This window comes from Pavona decussata, unplaced genomic scaffold (genome assembly GCF_977016875.1).
Source record: "Pavona decussata unplaced genomic scaffold, jaPavDecu1.1 SCAFFOLD_179, whole genome shotgun sequence".
Classification (NCBI taxonomy): Eukaryota; Metazoa; Cnidaria; class Anthozoa; order Scleractinia; family Agariciidae; genus Pavona; species Pavona decussata.
Window position 1 is genome coordinate 815,772 of NW_028145589.1, and position 22,230 is coordinate 838,001.

The following is a 22,230-nucleotide window of genomic DNA, read 5'->3' on the forward strand; positions in this document are numbered from 1 at the left end:
ATCAATACACGTCAAACTCATGTAAACTATGAATGTTTGTGACGCACGAAACAAGTGCTTCATGCGTGGGTGAGCTCGCGTTTTAACGCGCGAGACAACTCAAATTACCGTATCTTGTGTTATTTGGATGTTTAATAACATTTTAAATACATATACTTTTATTTTATTTTCACTTTTCTCGTAGGTGAAACCCTTTTTCTCCAAGAAATGGACTTTTAATAACGAACAGTGCTCCATAAGGGTAATTAACTTCATACTACAAAACTCCGCGGTATCCTTTTATCAAGTACCCGCGAAATAGCAAACAAACAAAAGAGTGCTTTACACTGCTTTAATTGTTTTTTGACCGCGAAAAAACAAACATTCCCCAGAGGTTTGCACACAGACGGGTATCAATACAAGTCTGAAGTTATTCTGCAGGTTTCTTTTATGTATGTTCAGAGAGTAATTATTCGCGGACAGCAGAACAGGTACAGTCAACACGTTTGTGTTAAATCAGGTTTACTCGATACGAGGTGATCCCTTGACCTTTATCAAAGCCATTTTCTCAGTGGAAGTTCCTTTGCAACAAGTCGTGAATTCTATTAAGTTTGCGTTGACTGTTCACTGGCGTTGCTACGGATGGATGATAGAGCAACAAGGAAGAGAATAAGGTAGTCGTGCAAAATAAAACGGTTTGTGGGCACGATGTGAGTGACAAGCTTTTGCTACCGAAGAACTTTACAATGTGAAAACTGATCTGGAAGTTGCTATGGAAGCCGTGAGGATTTGGCGGATATAAAAGGTAAGTTAAGTCACACCAGATATTTAACATGTTATTGACGAAACGAAATTACCTAAACTTGGAACAACGAAATAACTTGGAGTTGATATAGATGCATTTAGTAGTTCAACCTTTGTAGTTCAGGCACTTGTGCCTGTTTGATCAAGAAGTTAGTCTTAGTGATTTATCGTGGCATATCAAACATGATCAAACTTGAGTGACCATTATTAGCACTACACGGTCGGCAACGTTCCGGTCGACAGAACGCAGTCACAATGGACGAACCATTGATCAAAGCAGCTATTTCTCCTTTCGCACAAATCATGGATGCTTCATCCTACGACTTTCTTCACAGGATTACAAGGTTGATCTTCAAAACGAAATCAGGAATGGCTTACGAGAAATCCATCATCAACATTGATATAAACTTTGAAAACGAAGATCAGTCGATTCCTAGACTACCGAGGCCAGTTGTACCTCGTAAGGATCGGAAAGACATGATTTCAACCATCCAGCCGAGCTTGGAGGCTCAGAGAACTGCAGTAGAAATACAAAAACGCGTTCAAGAACTTCAGAAATTTCGCCGGGAAAGTCAGAGCGCTCTGGAGGCACCATTATTAGTCACAGCTCTTATACGGAAAACACATCAACGACTCGACAACATTGAGGTGAGTGCTTGACCCTTCTTCAAAATTTAATCCATCCGTTTTTATTTTAAATTTTGCTCTTAGGAGTTTATGCAAACAGACTTTGGTGAGCATCAACTGAAGAATACCGCCGAACAAATTATAAAGTTTAATGAGCAATACATTGGTTCTACACGTGGGTTATAAACGTAGGAACTCGACCGCTGAAACGCTTGAAATGCTTGACATACCGAAACTGAGTAGTTTACACTCGTGTCCCCTGACCTGTCCAGCAAGATAGTGTTTCACGGAATATGTCAGACGCAAACTCTCTGGAAAATACAATCGAATCTCCTGTAACCAAGATTTAGTGGCAGGAGGTGGTCGCTTACGAGAGTAGAACCAAAGGGAGTCTCTTCCGCGAACAGTTCTGACATTTACTTATATAAAGAGAATTTATTTCCTAGTTACAATGCGAACAGTGCTAAGTTGTCATTAAAAGTCTTTCGTGAACTCTGAGTTCGTAGTACATACAGCGAACTTGGAGATTAGACCACGTGTCAAGTGGTCGCTTACAAGAGGTTGAAAACAATTGAAAATTATAATGCCGTCACCTCAAAAAATGGTCGCGGTCGCTTACGAGTGGTTCCAATTATAGGCTTTTGGCTGGGAAAAAATTGGTGTTTTGGATAGGTGAACGCTTACGCGAAGTGGTCGCACATGGAGGTTCGACTGTATTTTACTTCCCTAACTTATAGGATAGCAATTTGTTAAATCTACCGTTATCTCGGGGCAAATCATGCCTGAAAATTATGTGTATGCGTTCGTTTCGCTACAAAATTGTTTCGATCCATAGTCGTCGTGCTATAACGTAATGAGGTAGGGAGAAAATTATCCTAGCTGTTTCTGTGTTTCTGTGTAAATTGACCTCAAACAAAAGAGAACATGTCAATTTCGAAAAGAAGCGAATTGACCAAACTACAATGTAGCGAAACGACTGGCTGAGCCAACTCTTGCTTTTAGTGAAGAAGGCAAGTCAGTTCTTTTGTAAATCTTAACTGCATAAAAGTAAACAAAAACACCAGAAGTGTATAAGAAAGACAATTCAGATCGACTTCGTGTCCTGTTGCATCCTATTGTAACTAATAGAAGAGAAATTTCAGTTGGCCGGCGGTGCAGTGCTATGCATGACCAGGATGGAGGAATCCATGAAATATTTTCACTTGACTGCGATTGGTCAAAATGTATCACGTGACGAAATTACGCCCCAACTAAAACTGGGAAATACCTGATAATACCTCCCAGTTTTCAAACTTGAGTCACTTTAATGCCATGAAAGGCATTGCTTGAAAATTTCAAGATAGGAGGCTCGCGTTTGATGTTCGAACACACAAGGACGTCACTGTACCCTTTAAAAGTGTTGAGTGCAAATAAAACGGCTTCAGTCTGCATCCAACGTGTTCTTTCACTCAAAACCCCACGCGCACGCTCATTATCAGCCAAAGTACGTGAAGGTTGATGAGCACAATTAGTAGCACAATTATTGGCAATAAGCTTCATAAAGAGAGTTGGCATTTTCAAAAGGAATCTAAATTTATTATCTCAAGTGTTTTACTGATCCATGTCCGTACAAGATCCGGCACCCCTCAAGGTCTTGTCGTTGTGGTGTTGCTAAATTTAGAGTCCTTGTCATATTTGTCGGCTCAATTCTCTAAAAGTTACCGCCATAACTTGAGCGATGGTCATTTCAGATCCTAAGCGGTACCAATCCACATATTTTCTCCCTGAATGACGGCTCGATGATCACCCTGTTTTTTCTATGCAGGTCCCCCCTCCCCCCCCCCCCCTCCCGCGCCTCCTTACGTCAATGAATTCATACACGATTCGGTTTCGCAAAATAATCGTTAAACACCTCCCATCCACTGTTGCAAAAAAAAAAAACAATAATAACCCTTGTGTAGAATCAAATTGAAATTTTAATCTTACTTTTCAGGAGAGGAGTCCGCATTCGCAGCTATCGGTAAGTTGCTCCTTATAGACCGACATCAGATTTCTTTCTATCATATATATTAGTACAAAATAATGAATGCGCCGGCTATAACAACTTAAGGACGGTGCCTACTTTTGTTACTGCGCATAAGTTCTGCGCATCGCGAGATACTCGGGTTTCCTATGAGTGGTGCCTACTAATACAAGGATATTTTTGCGCGGTTTAAATCTATACGGAGAAAGCAGAACTTAGCAAGTGCTTTTGGTGTCCAAAAAGAAAACTGGGGGTAATCATACATTTTTTGGAGATAAGAAAGCTTTACTTTGGAAAAAAAAACTTCATACATTCCTTTATATTTTACAGCTTTTTAGAATTATTGTTGCTTAATTATCTCTAAAAAAAATATGCGTGGTTACCCCCAATTTTCTTCTTTATAGATTCCGATACCTCTTGCTAAGATCTGCTTTTCCCGCAAAGTCATACACCGCGCAAAAACACTTTTGTATTAGTAGGCATCGTCCTTAAGTAATTTTCACAGTACAGTCAGAAATATAGCGTGACCAGAGAGCATGTATGTTGACATAAGGTTTAAGGAGTAAGGAAATCAGAAAGTAAACAGCAAAGTCCTGTGTAATTTTTCTTGTTATCGATCCTGTCGCGATATAAAGTGCACGAGAGGTAACAAAATTTGTCAAAGCAAACTGCCCTAAAATAAGAATGTCTCTAATTCGTTCGCTAGTTTTACAAGTAAGGGCGGTTTTTCCCCTTTTTTTGCTCCCGGAGAAAAGAGTAATTGAGGTCAACAACTTGCGGTAACCTAGTCTATTTTATGGTGGAAATAGCTTCAGTGTTCACTGGCGCAACAGCCATGGATGATAAATTTCTTGGATCATTATCAATAGCTGGGCACATGAAAGTCACGGCGTAGCTTAAAATTACAATTTACAATGACAATGACAATTTGGCGAAGCTTGGAAGACAACGCTTGGGTAGTAAGCTACAGGAAAAGGATTGTTTTTTCATGCTTGGTTTATGAAATGCAAAGAAGAAACGACGAGAAAAGACACGACAGTTCTTCACTGCGCGAGCAATTTGACTTTATATGAGAGAAGTAAACTTTTTTAAACAAAGTGCCCATAAGCAACCCAGCAATTTGCACAGGAACTTTCATTAATGAGTTGGGAGGGCGGGGCTAGTGAGAATTGACTTCATAACAGCTCTTGTATGCCTCAGTTCAATATCATATACGTCCGATCTGAAACTCATCCGATAGTTTGTCTGCCTGTTTATTAAACACAACCTTGGAATTGTGACTTAAATTGACCGAACATGATGTCCACTTAAACAGCAAATTTATATAAATATTCCTTGTATTTTCGGATTTTAGTTCATCAATTCCCAGCGGTAATCCAATATAAAATCACTTCTCGTAAGAGAACAATTTTTGAAAAGAAAAATTTAGTGGTTAATTCATTATCTTGTTAATTTGCCGAGTAAGGTATGAAAATTTAGGCTTTGTAATAATCATAAAAGCCATGTCCGGTTATATTTTACAGAGGAGATTAGTTTGCGGTGTTTAGTAATGCTTGTTAATACCTGCCGACAGGATAAAAGATTTCCTACGATGTTTTTAATTTCCGTTGTTCAAAACTGCGATTGAAGAGCCTGCATAATTAACGGCGCAGTTTCTTTAAGCAAAACAAACCCGCATGAAAAACGCATAGCATTTCAGCTGCACAAATAATCTTCACAATATTCTTTCATGTCACAATATTTACAGTTGTCTCAAAGATTAGACTTTATAATGTTTGACTAGGAATGATTTGTGATCGTGTTTAAAACGAGGTCCCGGAAAATTTGCATTTGTGAACATGGGGAAGGTGAGCGTTGTCAACGTCTTCCGCGCTACAGTGAAGAGAACGAGTCATCGTTAGGACGTTACTTTATTAGAAAAAAAAACAGTCATCTAGGAGAGAAACCTAGGAAGCTTCTAACCTCTGATTTTCCTGTTATAGCAAACCATAAAGCAAGAACGTACAACTAGATTGCGGTCATTTTATGATTTTTTTTTTTCTCCTTTTTTTAGGCTTTGGAAAAGTTTACGTGGGCAGCGCGAGTAGTCCATGTTCTTGTGTCGTCTTGTATGAGATGGAGAAGGTGAGTTGTAAATGTGATAAAATTAGAATATAATCTGAATCAATCTGTTTTTACAGCAGTTTTGCTGTTTGGCGCGAACACAAACTACAATCAAAAGATATTGAATTCGATTTCAGCTCAATGCCCTCAGCTTTATGTTATGACACAATACATTTCGGAATTCAAGTTTTATATTGACGGCTTATGTACTTTATGTTGCCTGGCATATGGCCACAAACAATGAGCTTTCAAATTCGCGGAAATAAAACCGACAATCTGCTGATGCAAGAACAATTTCAACTCAGTTCAAAACTGCCAAAATTAAAACACAAACATTGCAGAATTTGTCGTCTCAGTAATTTGCTGTTTCGGCTTCTGTTCTCGTTCACTTTACTGTTGTTTACTTTTGTTTTGTTTTTGTTGTCGTTGTTTCATATTTCTTATTGTTTTCTTTTGTTTTGCTTTGTTTTCTTGTACGAAAGAAAAGCTCTCTTGAACAAAGAAAATGATGTTTCGGAACAGTAAAAGAACTTATTTTAAAATGTTACGTGTAAATGTAAATTCACTCCCTTGGGCTTGTATTTTCGTTAAAAGCGCGATTCGTTGACGACAATCTCTGAAACGTTTGATCTACATAAGTGTAAATTGGAATTAAGTAACATTACGTAAAAGAGTTGTCAAGTTAATTATCATGTTTAACGCCTTCTTGCACTACTAGCTCTGTCGGTGTTCTGTGAGCTCTGTTTACTGATCATGAAGCACCGTTGTTTCTATTGTGCACAGATACAAGAAGCCTGACGGCAGCAATAAAATCAGCTCTTCTTCAGCTCAGTCGGGAACGAGAAAAGGTAGTCAAAAGAATCCTGGGATTGGCTTTGATTCACGGACATTTAAAGGAAAGAGCAAGGTAAAAAAAAAAAAACAACAACAACAACTTGCATGGCAACGCAAACGACAGGGTGAATTAAAGAAAAACACCATTCAGAGGTAGTGACCGTAAAATAACATCAGTTTCCATCGGCTTATAAACGTTAAACTGTAGAAAAAACGTTAAATTATAAAATGGTGCAGTTTACTGAACAAAACAGACGCTATAACCTTGCACAACATGCCATAGCCAATCAGAACAGAGCGAATGTATTGATGGCCAATGAGATGTAATCTGAACTTTTCCTGCGCTTTCCGATGTCACTGTGTCACATAATTTTTGTCTGGTTCTAGATCTGGTTTAGTTTGGCTCTTTCGTTACAAGGAAAAATAACCGAAAACAGTTCTCCATGTTTGTTATTATTATTATTATTATTATTATTATTATTATTATTATTATTATTATTATTATTATTATTATTATTATTATTATTATTATTATTTTTATTTTTATTTCATCAAAATTTTAGTCTTACTATTGTTAAAAAATTGTGCTTGAAAATAGCTCTGTTGTGCTTGGAAATAGTCGCTTTTTTTAATCGAAATGAATTTTAAATATTGAATTGTAAATAGGTTTTAATAGCTCTTTTTTCTACTTTTAACTTGTAAATATCAATTTTGCTTGGAATATTATAATAAAGAAAGATATTAATTATTATTATTATTATTATTATTATTATTATTTATTATTATTATTATTATTATTATTATTATTATCTATTTTTTTTCTTTTTTTTTACTAGATCTCTGATGAACTGCGTCAGATTTTGACTTCGCTGCCTCGAACGAGAACAAATGAAGGGCTTAAAAAGGTAAGCTTCATCCCATAACATACATTCCTTTAATTATCGGACTGCCTTCAACTCATGTTTTATTCTTCACTTCTGTATTATTTTCGTAGGTTCAGAGACTGTGTCGTAGTACGCGTGCGTTCATGATATTTCCGCTGGAGAGAGAAGTTGACCTATCCCGTTGTGTTGCCTATGAGAGGTAAGTATCTAAACAAACTGGCTTTCCGTAAATTTTCGACCCAAATATTTCCTAACTGAAAGACATAGCAAACCATCACAGAGTCGTGTAACCGTATTCATCCATTCGTTCGTCCGTTCGTTCTTTCCTTCTTTCTTTCTTTCGTCCGTTCGCTCGTGCGTTGTCTAAATACCTTTCGACGTACAAAGAACGCACTCGTAGTCCCCATCCACACTGGTGCGTTTTCGTTTGAAAACGCGTACTTTTCTGTTTGATACGTTTTCGCCTTTCATCCACACTAAAACACCCGAAAACGCTGATCAAAACAGAGACTTTCGAAAACGGTTTCAAAAGTGGAGACGTTTGAAAGCGCATCGTTTTGAAAACGCTTCGTTTCTAGTGTAGACAGGTGAAAACGGAGACTTTTGAAAACGGTGACGTAAAAAGCGTCACATGCCATCAGTTCCAGTCTAAATCGGAGCGTCTATCCAAGATGGAGGATGGTTAACACATGCTCAATCCCAGGCCCCAGTGGTTTTCATCGCTTAGGAGCGGTTTAGTGTGGACACTAAACTAGTAGGACGCTGGTGTAGATGAAAATATTTTGCTTCGTTTTCTCCGCGATGAAAAGGGATACTTTTGAAAACGCATTAGTGTGGATAGAACCTTGATTATATTGCGTTTGGAGTCGAGTTTGTATGGGACAATAAACGAATCAGTGGATCTTGGAACGTGTATCTGGCACCCCCCGCAAATGTTCCAGGGGCGGATGACATCATCACCAACTTGGCAAAGGAGAGAGAGCCTGGGATCGAGATCATCGAACGCACTCCTTAATCATTGATTTGATTACTGGTACTAATAAAAAAAATTTGATTATCTGTTTGTTTTTATGAGATGTATGTTTAGTTTAGTTGGCCTGTCTTGTTCGTTTCAGATATGACAATGGCCGAGTCCTAGCCTGTCAAGGAAGAATACCGGAGAGATTTTATTATGTTCTGTCTGGGCGAGGTAATACGTGCTGTTTTTGTTATATTCAATTTTAATAGTGAAAAAAAGAGAGCAAAACGCGGAACAAAGTAAGGGAGAGAGTAAAACAGAGTTTATGAAATAGTGGAAAGTGGGAGCGAAATGCTCAATACTCTGACAACAGGGCACCATATTGCGACAATAATAAATAAATAAATATTTTTCAGCAGGCTTAAAACATAACATCACATTTCTTTCATCGCGTACACTCGGCCACTTATTAACACTCAAATCCTAGCAGTATGCAGGATGTTTGTGCCATGAACCTAGTCAGTTAATGGCCTAGTTTCTACGAGTCCCCTGCAGCTCAGTGGTAGAGTATCCGAACTAGTAATCGGAAGGTCTTAGGTTCAGTAATGACAATAATGTTGTTTGAGAACCCGTTTTAACAGTCATAGGGCGACATTATGTTCCCTCGATTCCTCAGACACATCATACCCCCACCTCCCCCCTCCCCCACGATACAACTAGAAAGCCGATAATCTCCCTACAGCTTTGTTCTCTCCAAGTGTCTTTCAGTTAAACCTGTCTTGGCATAACTATTAAATACAAATATTGCTTATTTTTTGTTAGTTAGTAAAGTCTGCGTGTATGACTTGGCGGCTGGTGTCACTAAGATGTCCTTTGGAGAGCTGATGCAAGGGAACACAACTGATGTAAGATGCCAAGTTACCGCCTGCCCACAACAACCTCGTTCCCAGGGCTTTCTCTTGCAAATTTTGGGAAAGGGAAATGTCACGGGAACAAGGCTTGGCTGCCCCCTTTGCTCTGAGTTTCCCCAAGTTTTCAACCAGTGGCGCGCGCGTCTTTTTCTTACTTGACAATCCTGACTGAAAGAACAAATTGCGCCTTCTCTTAGTCTGTTAATTCCCACCTCTTGTAATATGATTCGGTCCTTGACAGTCCTTCAGCTCAGGTCTAGACGTGCGTAAAGAAAACAGACGCGCGCAAAAATAGCCTACAGTGTGGAAACATGACGAAGGCGATGTTGGCGCGCGCGTGTGTCCTCGCTTATCTATTCCGTTGAAAGGATATAGGAGTTTTTCGGTCTCATTGAAAATGACTGCCAGAGGGGTGAGGCCAAGTGCTCCTATTACAGAGGTGTCTGTTTTACAGAGGTTTAGTTAATATGAGTTTTGTTTCCTTTTGTACCTGCCCTGGGTAGGATCGTCTGACGGCCAACGTAACGAGCGAGATTTTTACCCTAACCTGCAAAGCCCAGGATGTTTAGAAACGAAAAGCGTCCGTAGTAAGGAGGTCTTTGTATTATAGTGGTGTCCGTATTAATGTTGGTCTCCTTCAGACCAGATAGACAGTCCACGATGAATATGTGTCCTTATTATTCTCTTTCCTCAAGCCTGTGGAATTAATGAACGATACTCGAAGAGAACACTCACTGATATGTAAGGGACCTGTGGAGGTATTGGTGCTGGATAAAGAGGTACGTATTGCAGCACGAAGCACAGTTGTTCCTAGAATGGATACCCAAACAAGCTTGAGCATATAAATCTCTCTAAAATTTCATCCAATGCATTTCCTTTCAGCCTTTAAATCTCAAACGCTCAAATTTCAACCGCAAAACATAATTTATGATTACTTTTTCGTGTGAGAGCATTAATCAGATTGTTTGCAGACCTGACCAACTCTCCTGCATGAACGCCCCCTTGCGGCCACAACTCATGAGAGGCCTCAACTCAGTATTCATGATCAAAGCTATGACAGTTCTAGTTTTGTCAATAAACGGTCAACTGGGCTAGTATCAGACTCATGCAATTTTTCCACACTGGCACACTGATTCTACAACTTTTGAACCACCAAACACCTTGTTTAGAATTACATATCATATAAAGTTTTCCAGATCAAACTATTGATTTCTGGCAAACTGAGCCAAACAAAGTAAAAAAAATAAGCGGCCATTTTTTATTAAGATCTATTCTCCTGAGTAATTCTTGTTTATTGCTCTCCGTGTTTTGGCGTTTGTATGACACCATGGAAACACCTCAAATGTCTTGTGATTTTTTAATCAAAATTATCCGTCATAATTACAAACAATTACTGAAAGTGTTTGACCCTGATACCAATACTTCGCTTGGCTTGTCTCCAAACTTTGACAAGTTCTCGTCAGTTTACAAAACAGGAGGACAATAAGCAGCATGCGTCTACTTGTATTCAATATCCAAGTCTGCGTTTTGCTTTTAATAACTAAAAGGTTCAAAGATAACTAATGACAAACAAACAAAGGGTACTTTTGTTTGTCTCTCCTGTTTGTATATTTGCCTAATCATGTGTGAACAAAACAACTCATCAATCACCCATGGCATCAATACAACGATTATATTGGGCGAGACATATGTAGATTGCTTTCTAATTTCTTTTCATGCCGACAAGAAGTTAACTCTTGCGAGCGATGAATTCCTTCACGTTCTGCGACCTCAGATAGCTTCCTAGTTCACAAGACAGTTTCTATATAATTTTGGCAAATGCTAGCTCATTTCCGCAGATGGGTGACTGATCATCGCAGCATGGTATGAATGAACTACACTGGTATATCTAATTGACAAGGATATAACTGAAATTTGGTTGCAGGATTTCATGGAGCTTATGAATACGAGCCCCGACAGTGGCTTGCCGATTGAAATATTAAGGTACGGTTAACTTAACATCCTACGTCAGTTGCGTCAATGTTTCAAGAAATTAAAACAGTTGTGGGGCCGGGTGAGTGGGTTTACAAATCCACGTATATTTCTGAGTTCTCTCTTTAGAGAAACAAGGTTTAATGCCAAAATTGTTGGCTTAATAACGAACGTGAAATTTGGGCCAGGTTTTCCAAGTCGCTAGACTTAAATTAGCTTGAACGTACTCTTTCGATATTCAGTGATCAACTGAGCAAGACGAGAGGACAGTTGAGTGGGCCTTTCATGATTCGTCTTGATTGCTTACTAAACACTTTCATCTTGCTGTCAGTGCATTCTGATTTATGGCCGGCAAATGAAACAAGAATAACTAACAAAACTATAGGAAATAATCGAATGATGGCCTGGGATAGTGGGAAACAACGTTGATAAAGTTCGCTACGGATTAATAACGATTTATTTATTACTGTTGTATAAAGATTAATAGGTTTGTTCGACCGTGATAATATTAATGAACAATGCAAATCAGCCAGTTAGTCGACGGCTCCTCAAGTTTGTTTTCGCCGTTCCGCATGTTTCTGTTCGCCGTCTACCTGTAGTGTTCAGCCATTAAAAAATGGATTGACAGACAACCTCATGATCAGTGGTAAAAGATTGAACGAGAAACATGACCGTTGTGTTCTTCAATAGTCTATATGCACGCGGATTTGTTCAGCCTTCGCTAATTTGTATAACATAAAAGAGGCAAACATAATCGCGGATCAAAGAGAGTTTGTGTTTGTCAAACCTCTTTTCGGAGAGATGAACATTACAATTAATCAATTAAGTCGGTCAAATTCATCATTTCTGGTATCTAAAGAAACCTTTTTGGCCGCTAAAACACAGTTCTCTTCATTTAAATCAGTTCCGTTTCGGTAACTGTGCATCATGAAACATTTCCGCATTGTTTGTTTACGCTGACAGTTGATCGCCTTACCGACTCCATTTCACTCCGACAAAAGACTCCGCAGACGGAGTTATGTTAAAAATGCAAAATGATTGTTTAAACATCTTGTCACTTTTTAACGTCCTTGACAAATTAGAATTTCCTTGTCAATCACTCAGCTCTCGGACGATTTCCACGTTTGTTACTTTGAGTCTATACCATTTGCCAAACTATATCACGCTATTCTGCCAAACACCCAAAGACCACATCTTGTTTCTAACAGTTTGTTTTTCTTCATCTCGGGCAGGTCAATCGAACTTTTCCGCAACTTTCCACTGGAAAAGTTTTTCGACGAAAAAGATGTCATTGTGACCAAGTATTTTGCGTAAGTATTCAGCGACTGACGTAACGTCTCAAATCGGACAACTAGAAAAATGGATCGTTCAAGGGCTGCAGCCGGGAAGCTAACATTCAGAACAACTTGAAAATCTTGCCGTTAGCACCATCACCAGCAGTACCACTATTTCATTAAAATTAATGTTACAACTGCAGCATACCATGGTATTAGCTTTGATTCAAGTGTCTTACAGCCTACCCCTGATTGGATGGGTTTTTTTTATAATCGTGATATGTATTTAGAGTTTGAGTTTTTTTTTATCTATCAACTCTAGACGTATATTTATTTTTTACTTATTCTTTTCCTCTTTTTTTAATGATTAATCAATTGCTTTGCTCAAGCTTTGGCGCCAACCTACCTATTTAAACATTATGTAGTTTTACTCGGCTCGATTAGCTTTCCAGTTATTTTGAGTAAATGTTACCTCTTTTGTATTAATATATTTATGTTGTAAATTAAGTTTAGCTTTGGTAATAAAGCTTGTTGTTGTTGTTGTATGTTTAACTTCTTGTAATATTTGTTTCATGTAGGAAGGACGCCATTATTGTCAAGGACAGTAATGACACACCATACTTCTACATCGTTAAATCGGTAGGAATAACTATATTTTTCCAACATAAATTGTTCAAGTTTGGGTAATTATCATGTCGGATTGAGTATTAGGTATAAGCCGGGATCATATAAATTATCTTCGGAAATGTGATGTACAAGAATACTTTGATTATTCAAAAAAATCAGTTCTAGCTGATTTCTGATGTATAGGCTAAGAGCATTACCACAACTCCTCCTCCCTCCTCTCCAGACTGCAGTTAGTTTCGTTCTTTTCCTAATTTTACGTAAAGCGTTTTACCGTTGATTTTCATAACTTCTACATTTCCACTCGCGTGTAGGATCTGAAGGAAAAAAGGACACTGTTCGTAAATTAGTCTCGATCCCTTCTCGGGGGTTTGTTTTCCACCTCAAGCTCGTTCACCCAAGTGATCTGGATTCCTCAAACAAATCAGCTGTTTTGCTTTAAAAAAAAAACACTGTCGCATTTTCCTTGTCCATGAAAGGGGAGATGTAAAGTTTGTAGAAAGCAAGATGTTCTTGATATGAGCAAGACCACCAAGCTACCCAGCATTGCCACCGTCACCAGAAAGTCACCACGTAAGTTTTCACTCTTGAATTTTTTTACTTTGGTCTACATTTCAGTTTACCTAATTTATTGTGTTTTGTATAAAAGATAACTTAACGGTGTCTTGTATCCTCTTCGACGCCTAATGTAGGGTTGTTTTTGTTCTCGAGGAATAGGAGACCTACTCCAATCATCTTCAATGCAATGAAGACATAAAAGAAGGAGGGTTCAGTTTTATTTTTTTAGTTTAAATTTGTAACAAATTTAAAGGATATGGTGTCCTAAAAACCAAAGAGGTGTAACTTCTGCACGTGTTGGGTCACTATTTAGAGAGAAAATCATTTCGCTCATTATTTATATTGCAGAGCGAAACAACCAGTAAATTGCTTCTGCCTGACAATTCTATTTTCGATCGTCTCAAATCCTTTACAGGTTCAACTCCGGGAAAAAATCCAACAAGTTTACTAGAGGTATGCATGTTATACCATGTGGTTTGTTTTATATTTTTTCTATTATTATCTCTTGCTTTGTACTAATAATAGTCTTTCTTTCAATTAAGTGTCGAAAGTAGTTTGCGCTTCTTTGAGTGTGTCATTTCCCCTCCACTCTCTCAACCAACCTTCCCGCACGCGTTCTCCCGCGCTTGGCGGCGACGTGGTACTTGTATCTGCTTTGAGTCTGATTGGTTCATTTTGTAGCTTGGGTCACTCTGTTGTGATTGGCCAGAGTGCCTCTTTGCTTTTGGTTTCACGACACTCGATTGAAAACCGCTCTAAAAATAAAGAGAAATAACAGACTTAAAGCTTTACAATATTATACAAAAAAGAACTATAATTGAAACGTTCTAAATCATAGTAAAACTAAATTTTAAATCAATTCATGGCATTCACACCTAGTTTGTGAACTCTGCTCCAACTGTAAGCTAAGCCAAAATGAACGGCAGCAAAAATCCCACTCTTATTACTCAACTCTGAACGTTCTCAGGGAAAGGTTTCTTCGAAAATATTTTGAACTCGATAATATTACGTTCAATGCCGAAAGTTTATCAACAGAAATCCAAGTATTCAGTCCGTGAGCAGCATTGGACAAAGAAGGTTCTTGACGGGGATCAAATCAAACATGTGACCTTACACTCGTGCTGAGCTGGGTCCGAAATTCGGTTCACACGTTTCCTGCTGCAGTAATAGACTCGTTAAAAAGCATTTTCTTAGCGTAGCAAGAATGCGTCAGAGGAGTCCCGAGAAATGCAAGTCAGATATGAATGGACCTTCTCGTTGTTTTCCTAGTTGTTTATTTTGACCGATCCTAGACACTAGCCAGATCTGGATAGCAATACGTCATATATGCATCAGTGAGAACATTTTACGTTCGAGAACGCAAGGGTGTTACCATGCGTTGCCCCTTTTTTTCTAGCCGCTCGAGCTCGTAGAACAGTTCTAAGTATAGTGTACGAAAAACGGATTGATTTATTGATATTCATTCCCTACAGCTCACCCAGTGTTACTCCAAACAAAACACACCAAGATTTGAAAAACAGAAGAAAAGTGTAGGTGAGTGAGAGAGGGGATTTAAGTGTACAGTACCTAAAATGATACGAAATCCACGTCAGGTGTTCCCACTCCCCCTCCCCCCTCTTCCCAACTTCTCAGCGATGTTATAGAGCAGTTAATTGTCTGTTGAAAGTCTCGAACAGTCTCTAGACCAATAAAAAGTATAAAAAGTACGCTTTGCCGCTTTTCCCGCCGGTCACGTGCATTTGTTTTGAGTTTCAAAGTGTTTTCTTGGTTGTTAGCTGCTGCTGCTGTTGTTGAGTTTGTCTTGTGACCCTTTAGGCTCCAATAGTAACCAGCAACCAATATCACTAGTATTCTGGTCATGAGAATTAAGCAAATGATCACCATGGATCAATGGAATGTCTTGATATTGAAACAAATTCTTCCAACGAGTCCCATCAATAACTGGGGAAAAGTAACTACCTTTTCGTCTCGCTTAGTTCTACTAACAAGCTTATTAGAAGTCGAAAGCAGAATGGATTGAAACGCGCGAGGACAGGCCTCCCGTACTTATATGCGACCACAATTTGTTTTACAGACAAACAATTGAATCACAACATAAAACTTGCTGAAGACACAGGACTTATGTTTGGCGGTGGAAATATTGATATGGAGCGGACTAAAGAAACTAATAGGGTAAGTGAAAAATATATGATTGACGTAAAACGATTTCATCTTCAGAGTGCGAGTTGAGATATCAAGGATTAGCGTGAGTGCTCCCTTACAAGAGGAGTGACACGAACACGCGTGAAAGTCGCTCACGTTTCGCGCGTGTTCCTGTCTTCCCACTCATCGGTCGATTATTCCTCGATTTCAACGATTCTTCAGATCTGTTGTTTTTTATATCTGAGAACCTAGAGGATCTGAGGGTCTGGAGAGGGTTTAAATGGTAGCCGAGAAATGGCCAAAATTTTAAGTGGTGTCTGCGAAATGCCGGCGGTTTTTTTTTTTTTTTTTTTTTTTTTTGAACTAATAGCTGAAAATAGGAGCTGAAAATTAACTGATAACTGAGATTCCAGCCGACCTCCATCCAGCCAGTCCCTCATAATAAGGCGAATATTGCGTTGCTCCTGCAGGAACCAGTTTTTCATTGCGAAATGAGTGAGATGTGTCTAAGGAGGCCGAGCAGAGTGCAAAAGAAACTGTCTGAAACATCAGTTGGTGACCGTGTTCCCACAAGAACTGCACTCCTACAGATCGCCTTACTCAAACCAGGAAATATGTTCGTAAGTATCCTAATTTTATTTAAGTAAACGTTAATTATTAAAACGAATGGTAGGTATAATGGCCCATCTCGCTTGAACGAAGACGTTAAAACATTTAGTCATTCATTCATTCAGTCAGTCAGTCAGTCAGTCATTCAGTCAGTCAGTCAGTCAGTCTGTCAGTCTGTCAGTCAGTCAGTCAGTCAGTCAGCCAGTCAGTCAGTCAGTGAGTTAGTTAGCGCGACTGTTACTTAGAATAAAAGCCACATTCCGAATCCTTAAGCCTGATTTTCATGACATTTTTAATTTTTTTATTTTAGGGTCTGGAATCCATGATGCCCAAGGTGGCCACTAAGATAAGCTCAGAGGTATGCAACACTCTTACCTCTACGTTCTACCCGGACTCAAAGCAGTCATCCTTTTTTCTTCAGATCCTTTACGCGAGCGAAAAGTGAAAATTATGCAAATCATCTGTTAAAAAAGGAAGGGGGCCAGGGAGAGGAACTCCCGTGTTTCCCACTTAAATTGGGAGAAAAAAAGAGACTGCTTGAAGTGTAGCTCCCACATTTGAGTTTGTCTCTTTAAAACTATACCAGCTAAAAGGAGAACAGAACAGGACAGAACAGGGTCCTAATTAGCTGAGCGGAGACTGGGGAGAGGAGTGGGAAAAGCCTGGTCAACTTTGCTGTTTGTGTTGTACGGTTTTGTTTGGCTTTCTATAACTGGTCAGTCTCGGCTAGATTAGAACATATCTTTTAGGTAAACTGGCCGCATCCTCGTTCCCAGAGCCTACGATCTGTTGGTCAGCGGTTAGAAATCATGGGGGCTCTGGGTACGAGTGACGGTACGAGTATGAACTGGCCCATTCAAAATAGCCTATACGGCGCAAGCGCGAAGAATAGAAGCCTTGTTATTGTGTTCAATCGCCCTTTAGAAGCAGGTTGGAACAGACAATGAACAGCAACATTTGAACAATCACTTGCGGGACATTTCTGATATAGCACCAGATTCTCATATATCTTAAGGAAAAACCTTTGAAAATTAGTAATGAGAATACGTATTTGGAGCAATTCATGGTGATAGGTGATAATATCTGTTAAGCTGGGGTGAGAACTACAATCTATACCTTTCAACCTTTTATTTAATTCCCCCAAAAGGCTGACGCTGTTGAAGAAAATCAAGATCCGTCCACCAAAAGTCTCATATTGGTAAGTAATCGATAAAGATACGGTGACTGAAGCCAACGAACTTGCTGTAGTTGAGTATCTTGGAGTAATGAATGACCGGGAATGTTGTGTCATGGTCCTTTTCGTTTTTGTTGAAACGAGGTTTAAATCACGATTGTTTCTCGCCATTTCTCTGATTCTTTTACTTTTTCTTTACAAAAAGAGATTACTGATAAGTGCTTATAAATTGCTTATTCTCTCTTCAGATCAGTGAAGGCGCCGAGTGTATTATGATCAACAAGAGGTTCTTCCTCATGAACGCAAGCATCACCACTCTTGTACAGCTGAAAGCTTTGGTATGAGCTTATTTTATTTTTATATATTTCTCACAAAATATAACAGAGCAGGAGGATTTTTCGGTCGTAATACAGAATCTCAGAGCCATTTTAATACTGCTACAAAACATGCTGCAAGGAAACACCAAAAAGCGACCGTGCAACTCATGTCAATAACGGTCTATTTGAACCACGAGTTATCAAGATCAAGGTCCGATGTTTTCAATAATGTAAGAGCTGTATTCTTTAGAAAGTAAGAGCTCCGGTATCTCCTTCTCCTCGTTGAATTTTAATTTGGCCGCTACAAAGTCGTTCGTTTGTTTGTTTTGTTGTTGTAGTTGTTGTTGTTGTTGTTGTTGTTGCTGCTGTTGTTGTTGTTGTTGAAGAAGGTTCCTTTGAAAAATTGCATTTACGGTGTTAGTTTGTGGCGTTCTGTTACTGGAGATTACATTGTGGCCATGTATGAATAAATCAGGCCTCCGTCACCAAAGGTAGCGCTTTGACTATATTATAGCTGGTAAAACAAGTTAGCACTGGACTTACGAGGGCACACATAATGCCATGCTGCTAATTTTTTTTAAGAGGGAAGAGTACATGACAGTTCCTGATGCCCGCCATCGGATCCAGTGTTTAGAGAGCTGGGACTTATATAAAGGAGAACTTGTTAAAACACTAGCTACAAGAGCAGCAAAACAACCGCGCAAATAACACAGGTAAGGGACATTTGCAATGTCATTGAAGCAAATAAAATAATACCTCAATGCATAAGCTGCCGCGTAACCAAATGGCGAAACATTCTCCGCGTTCTCCTATTTTGCCCTCCCATGTACGGTAACGTGTCGTACATAAACTATTCACTAAGACCCGACAGCAAACACAGACTGTGAATTATTACCGATGTAGGTATTGCTAGAGGATCAATCCCTTGTTTCATGTCCATATTGCAATTACCTTCTTATCTTTTCCAACAAAAAAAGCACGTTTTCAGGGACGCTTTTTTAAGCCAAAATTTTTTTATTTAACTGGTTAAAATGCAAATTGCACGCCCGGATAAAACGGAAAGTTTCCGGAACAAACGGACGAGTTTTGGAGGTACTCACTTTTCAATGTGAATGCGCGCATGCGCAATGAACGAGTTATCGTAATGTGTCACTTTTTTTTCCTACCAATGAGATTGCAAGTTTGGAACGAATGGGAAAAAGCTTTTCCATTTGACACGGAATGTTTCCTGAATTTAGAACCGTAAATTCTGGTAAATTCAGATTAGTTGCACCATGATCCATTTGATTTGCCGTTAGAGACGATCTTCTTCACCACCTTACAGCTCCTAATGTTTTCGTGGATCATTTACTTTAATCTTTGTTTAAAACAAAAATATATAGAAATGATCCATTTTCGTGGTGACAAAAAATTAAATAAAATGCTGAAAAAGTGAAGACAAAGTCCACGATGTCCACAACACTATAAAATATTTTATTTGTACATAAACAAGCGCCGTTTTATTCCAGTTGCCAGTCTCTAGACAAACAGACAGAGAGCATATTCGTTTCTTATAAAGCGTCTATATTATGCGCATAACCAGTTCGCTGAGGAATAGTCGAGGTAGAGAGACACGCAAGCGGGCCAAATCCTAGACTACACGCAGACCCTTCTTTCTCTCAGGGAAAGTGAAGCAAGCGAACCACGCGCGCGCGTGCGCACGAAAATTGTCTCCCGCGAGGAGACACGACGCGCGGTCGTGGGAGGCAATTTTCTCGCGCCTTCCTCTGGTTCGCTCGCTTCACTATCTCTAACAAAAATAAGGGAGTGCTCGTAGTCTAGCCAAAGCCTTCCTCGGTAGATAAGGGAGATACAACTAGGAACAAATCTGGCCTGCATGTAATAAAAGGTGTTGGTGAATATTGGGAGTTATCATCCAACTCCACAGTACTGTTTAATCAAATAACGCGCGAAACGAAAACGAACATGCCGCGATGCTCGATCATACAGTTTACAATACAAACCGGTTTGGTGTTTTTTTTTTCTTTACATGCTAACGCGCCCGCTATCATATCCTGATTCAATCTTTGTCATAGTTTTCTTTTTAACCAATCATAAAAGGTTAAGTTGGATAATATATCTCTTATAAGATGTTTCACTGTGAAGTATCACTATCTATGTAAAGCATGATTCGTAAACATGTACAGCGATACTGCACACCAAAAACACCTAATAAGATATATCTATTTCTCAAGAACTATTGGAGTGTTTGCTAAAAAACCGCGCTTGTTTCCATCACTACACTATTACTATGGTGATAATAGAATTCACAGCATAAGTAACAAGTACACTTTTCGTATTCTACTCTTGTTTTAGTATTTTACTCTTGTTATGTGAGAATAAATATCTTTTAGTTAAATTTTCAGTTCACTTTTTGGTAACTTGTGCTCATATTTGTTTCATTTTACTTCTATTCTGTACTACATCACTACAGGATACTTACAATTTTTTTTTCCAAAACACAAAGGTCCGGATATTGTTAAAATAGCGAATCTGTGCGGCCAGGAAGCTGGACTGTAAACAACCCACTCCAGCACTTATATCCTCACAAAAACCTACTACTTTTCAATTTTTTTTTATCAGAGTATGTGCATTAATGTATCATCTAAACTTCGAGCTGTCGGTTTACTCGTAGCGTGACGTTTGTCTCCTTTGCGTGACCAATTATTGGTCATGCGAACAGGTGTGACATACTTTGCCAGGGAAAATCACTGCAGCTTTTACACAAATCACTCGCAAATTTCCAGCAACTTTATAAGCGCGTTACGAGTTGTCACACGTAACTAATAACATATATCTTATAATCAACGTTAATTTATAAACAGTACTAAAAAGAAGCAACTAAACTGCTTCTCCTTCTGCTTGCGTCATCGTCACTTGTCTTGAATTTGTCTCCACAGGTGGAGCATTGTGCGATTGCTGGGTCAGCAGTTTTCGTCTAAACAGCACGCCCATGATCACTAAGGCGACCAAAAGTAGAATGCAAACTCCCGTGACACCAATAACCAGCGGGTTGACTAGGCTTGTATCGCGGGCTCCGTTTGTCTCTGTCTGCCTCTCAAGCTTGCTGAGTGACGTATTACGGCGAGAATCCGCTGGCTCGGGCAGCAGACGTATCATCTTAATATTTGTTCCTTGACCACTACGTTCACTGCGTCGTGCATCATCGACATTGCGACGTATTAACCTGTGCGCAAGCTTGCTATCGACTTCAGATACAACATGAGAAGTTAAGGATGTCCCCAAATCGACTCCGTGTTTGTCAGCGAGCGAACGTTTAACCGAACGAGCAGGCCTTGGATGACTTCCGGACGTGACAGAGTAAATAGCGTGCATAAACCACTTCCGGCTTCCGCGAACCTGTCGATGAGAAAATAGCCACCATATTTATCATGATGTGAAAACTACAGAGTACTGTCCACAAATAAGGAAAGAAATTGATAGAAATAAGTATGGCGGTTGTAAATATACGATTATTTTAACACTTAAAGGAATGGGTGTGAATTGCTGAAAGGAACTATTTTAACGAAATTTACCATTAATATATTTATTTACAAGATAAAAAAAAATGGATCATTGCATAATGCAATTCCAGGATTTTGATTGGCTTAGCGGCCATGGTATATAAGCCATTATACCATGCCCGAGAAATAGCGACCATTATATTGTCTTCTGCTTGTTCTTTCAAAGCGAAATCAGCAAGATCTAGCGATATTTTTTATTGTTTTTAATAAAACAATTATTCCACTCACGCCTGTTGGATGAGATGATAAGCAACTCGAAGCTACGCGCCTCGTTGGCTATCTATCATCTCATATCCAACGTGCGTTCGTGGAATAATTCTGAAGTGTTTGCAGAGGTTCAGTAGAAACCTGAGGAGAGACCCCCAGGGAGGTTAGACCCAGTGTCCCCTAGGTCACTCATGAAATCTCCACGACTAGCAACCGAGCCTAGACGATTTAACTGACGAGATTATTGTTCTGAAAATCACTCGGAATTAATTTTCATGCGGAAAATACAGACAGCGATTCAATAAGTATCGGTCATGTGTGCCAGGATGTCAACTTGTGATGCACTGGACATTCTTAATGTGTTAAAATGCATGAAAAAGAAATTAAACAAACTATATGACGTCATTTTACTGGGTGTTGATTGGTTCTTAATTTGCTTATTCCTTCGGCACCTTAATCTACGTGGTAATGGTTTCTCACATCAAAGGAAAATTTCAAACATAGATGGCGTTTACTTGTTTCAAGACGCTCGTGTTTATCGGAAGCAATGAATTGTTTGTTCTGTTCATCTAGGGCTTAATTTAAACTGATCAGTGCGAGGGTCGATTGGCTCAGAATTATATCACGCATGTGCAGATCATTTGGTCAACTTCGTGTGACTTTTGCGAGTCACGTGTTTCTGTTACATG

General features: G+C 39.1%; 2 protein-coding genes across 5 annotated transcripts in view; one reads left to right on the top strand and one right to left on the bottom strand.

Annotated features, from left to right (window-relative positions):
* Positions 1 to 220: 220 nt before the first annotated feature.
* On the top strand, positions 221 to 20,847 carry LOC146463323 (uncharacterized). Of its 3 annotated transcripts, XM_085084511.1 has the most exons (23): positions 221 to 784; positions 1,119 to 1,431; positions 3,383 to 3,409; positions 5,466 to 5,536; positions 6,299 to 6,422; positions 7,186 to 7,254; positions 7,344 to 7,432; positions 8,349 to 8,422; positions 9,014 to 9,096; positions 9,798 to 9,881; positions 11,027 to 11,085; positions 12,306 to 12,383; positions 12,926 to 12,986; positions 13,451 to 13,544; positions 13,945 to 13,982; positions 15,002 to 15,062; positions 15,604 to 15,701; positions 16,142 to 16,291; positions 16,591 to 16,638; positions 17,428 to 17,478; positions 17,703 to 17,792; positions 18,354 to 18,484; positions 20,711 to 20,847. In XM_085084511.1, the coding sequence occupies exons 2-22, from the start codon at positions 1,153 to 1,155 to the stop codon at positions 18,477 to 18,479; spliced, it is 1,854 nt and encodes a 617-aa protein (XP_084940637.1). In that variant the 5' UTR covers positions 221 to 784; positions 1,119 to 1,152; the 3' UTR covers positions 18,480 to 18,484; positions 20,711 to 20,847. The 3 variants fall into 3 exon arrangements, with proteins under 3 accessions (XP_084940637.1, XP_084940635.1, XP_084940636.1); XM_085084509.1 differs by lacking the exon at positions 221 to 784 and having other exon boundaries at positions 830 to 1,431; XM_085084510.1 differs by lacking the exons at positions 221 to 784; positions 3,383 to 3,409 and having other exon boundaries at positions 831 to 1,431.
* LOC146463324 (FRAS1-related extracellular matrix protein 2-like) overlaps positions 19,278 to 22,230 on the bottom strand; it is a 33,062-nt gene continuing 30,109 nt past the window's right edge. Inside the window, exons 17-18 of one of the 2 annotated variants that reach the window (XR_014856928.1) lie at positions 19,473 to 21,170; positions 19,278 to 19,428 (exon numbers count right to left, since the gene is read on the bottom strand). Coding sequence is in view for 1 of the 2 variants with exons in the window: in XM_085084508.1 (XP_084940634.1) it covers positions 20,652 to 21,170 (519 nt within the window). In the remaining variant the exon portion in view is untranslated. Of the gene's footprint in view, positions 21,171 to 22,230 lie in introns of both variants that reach the window. The other variant, XM_085084508.1, reaches the window with a different exon arrangement.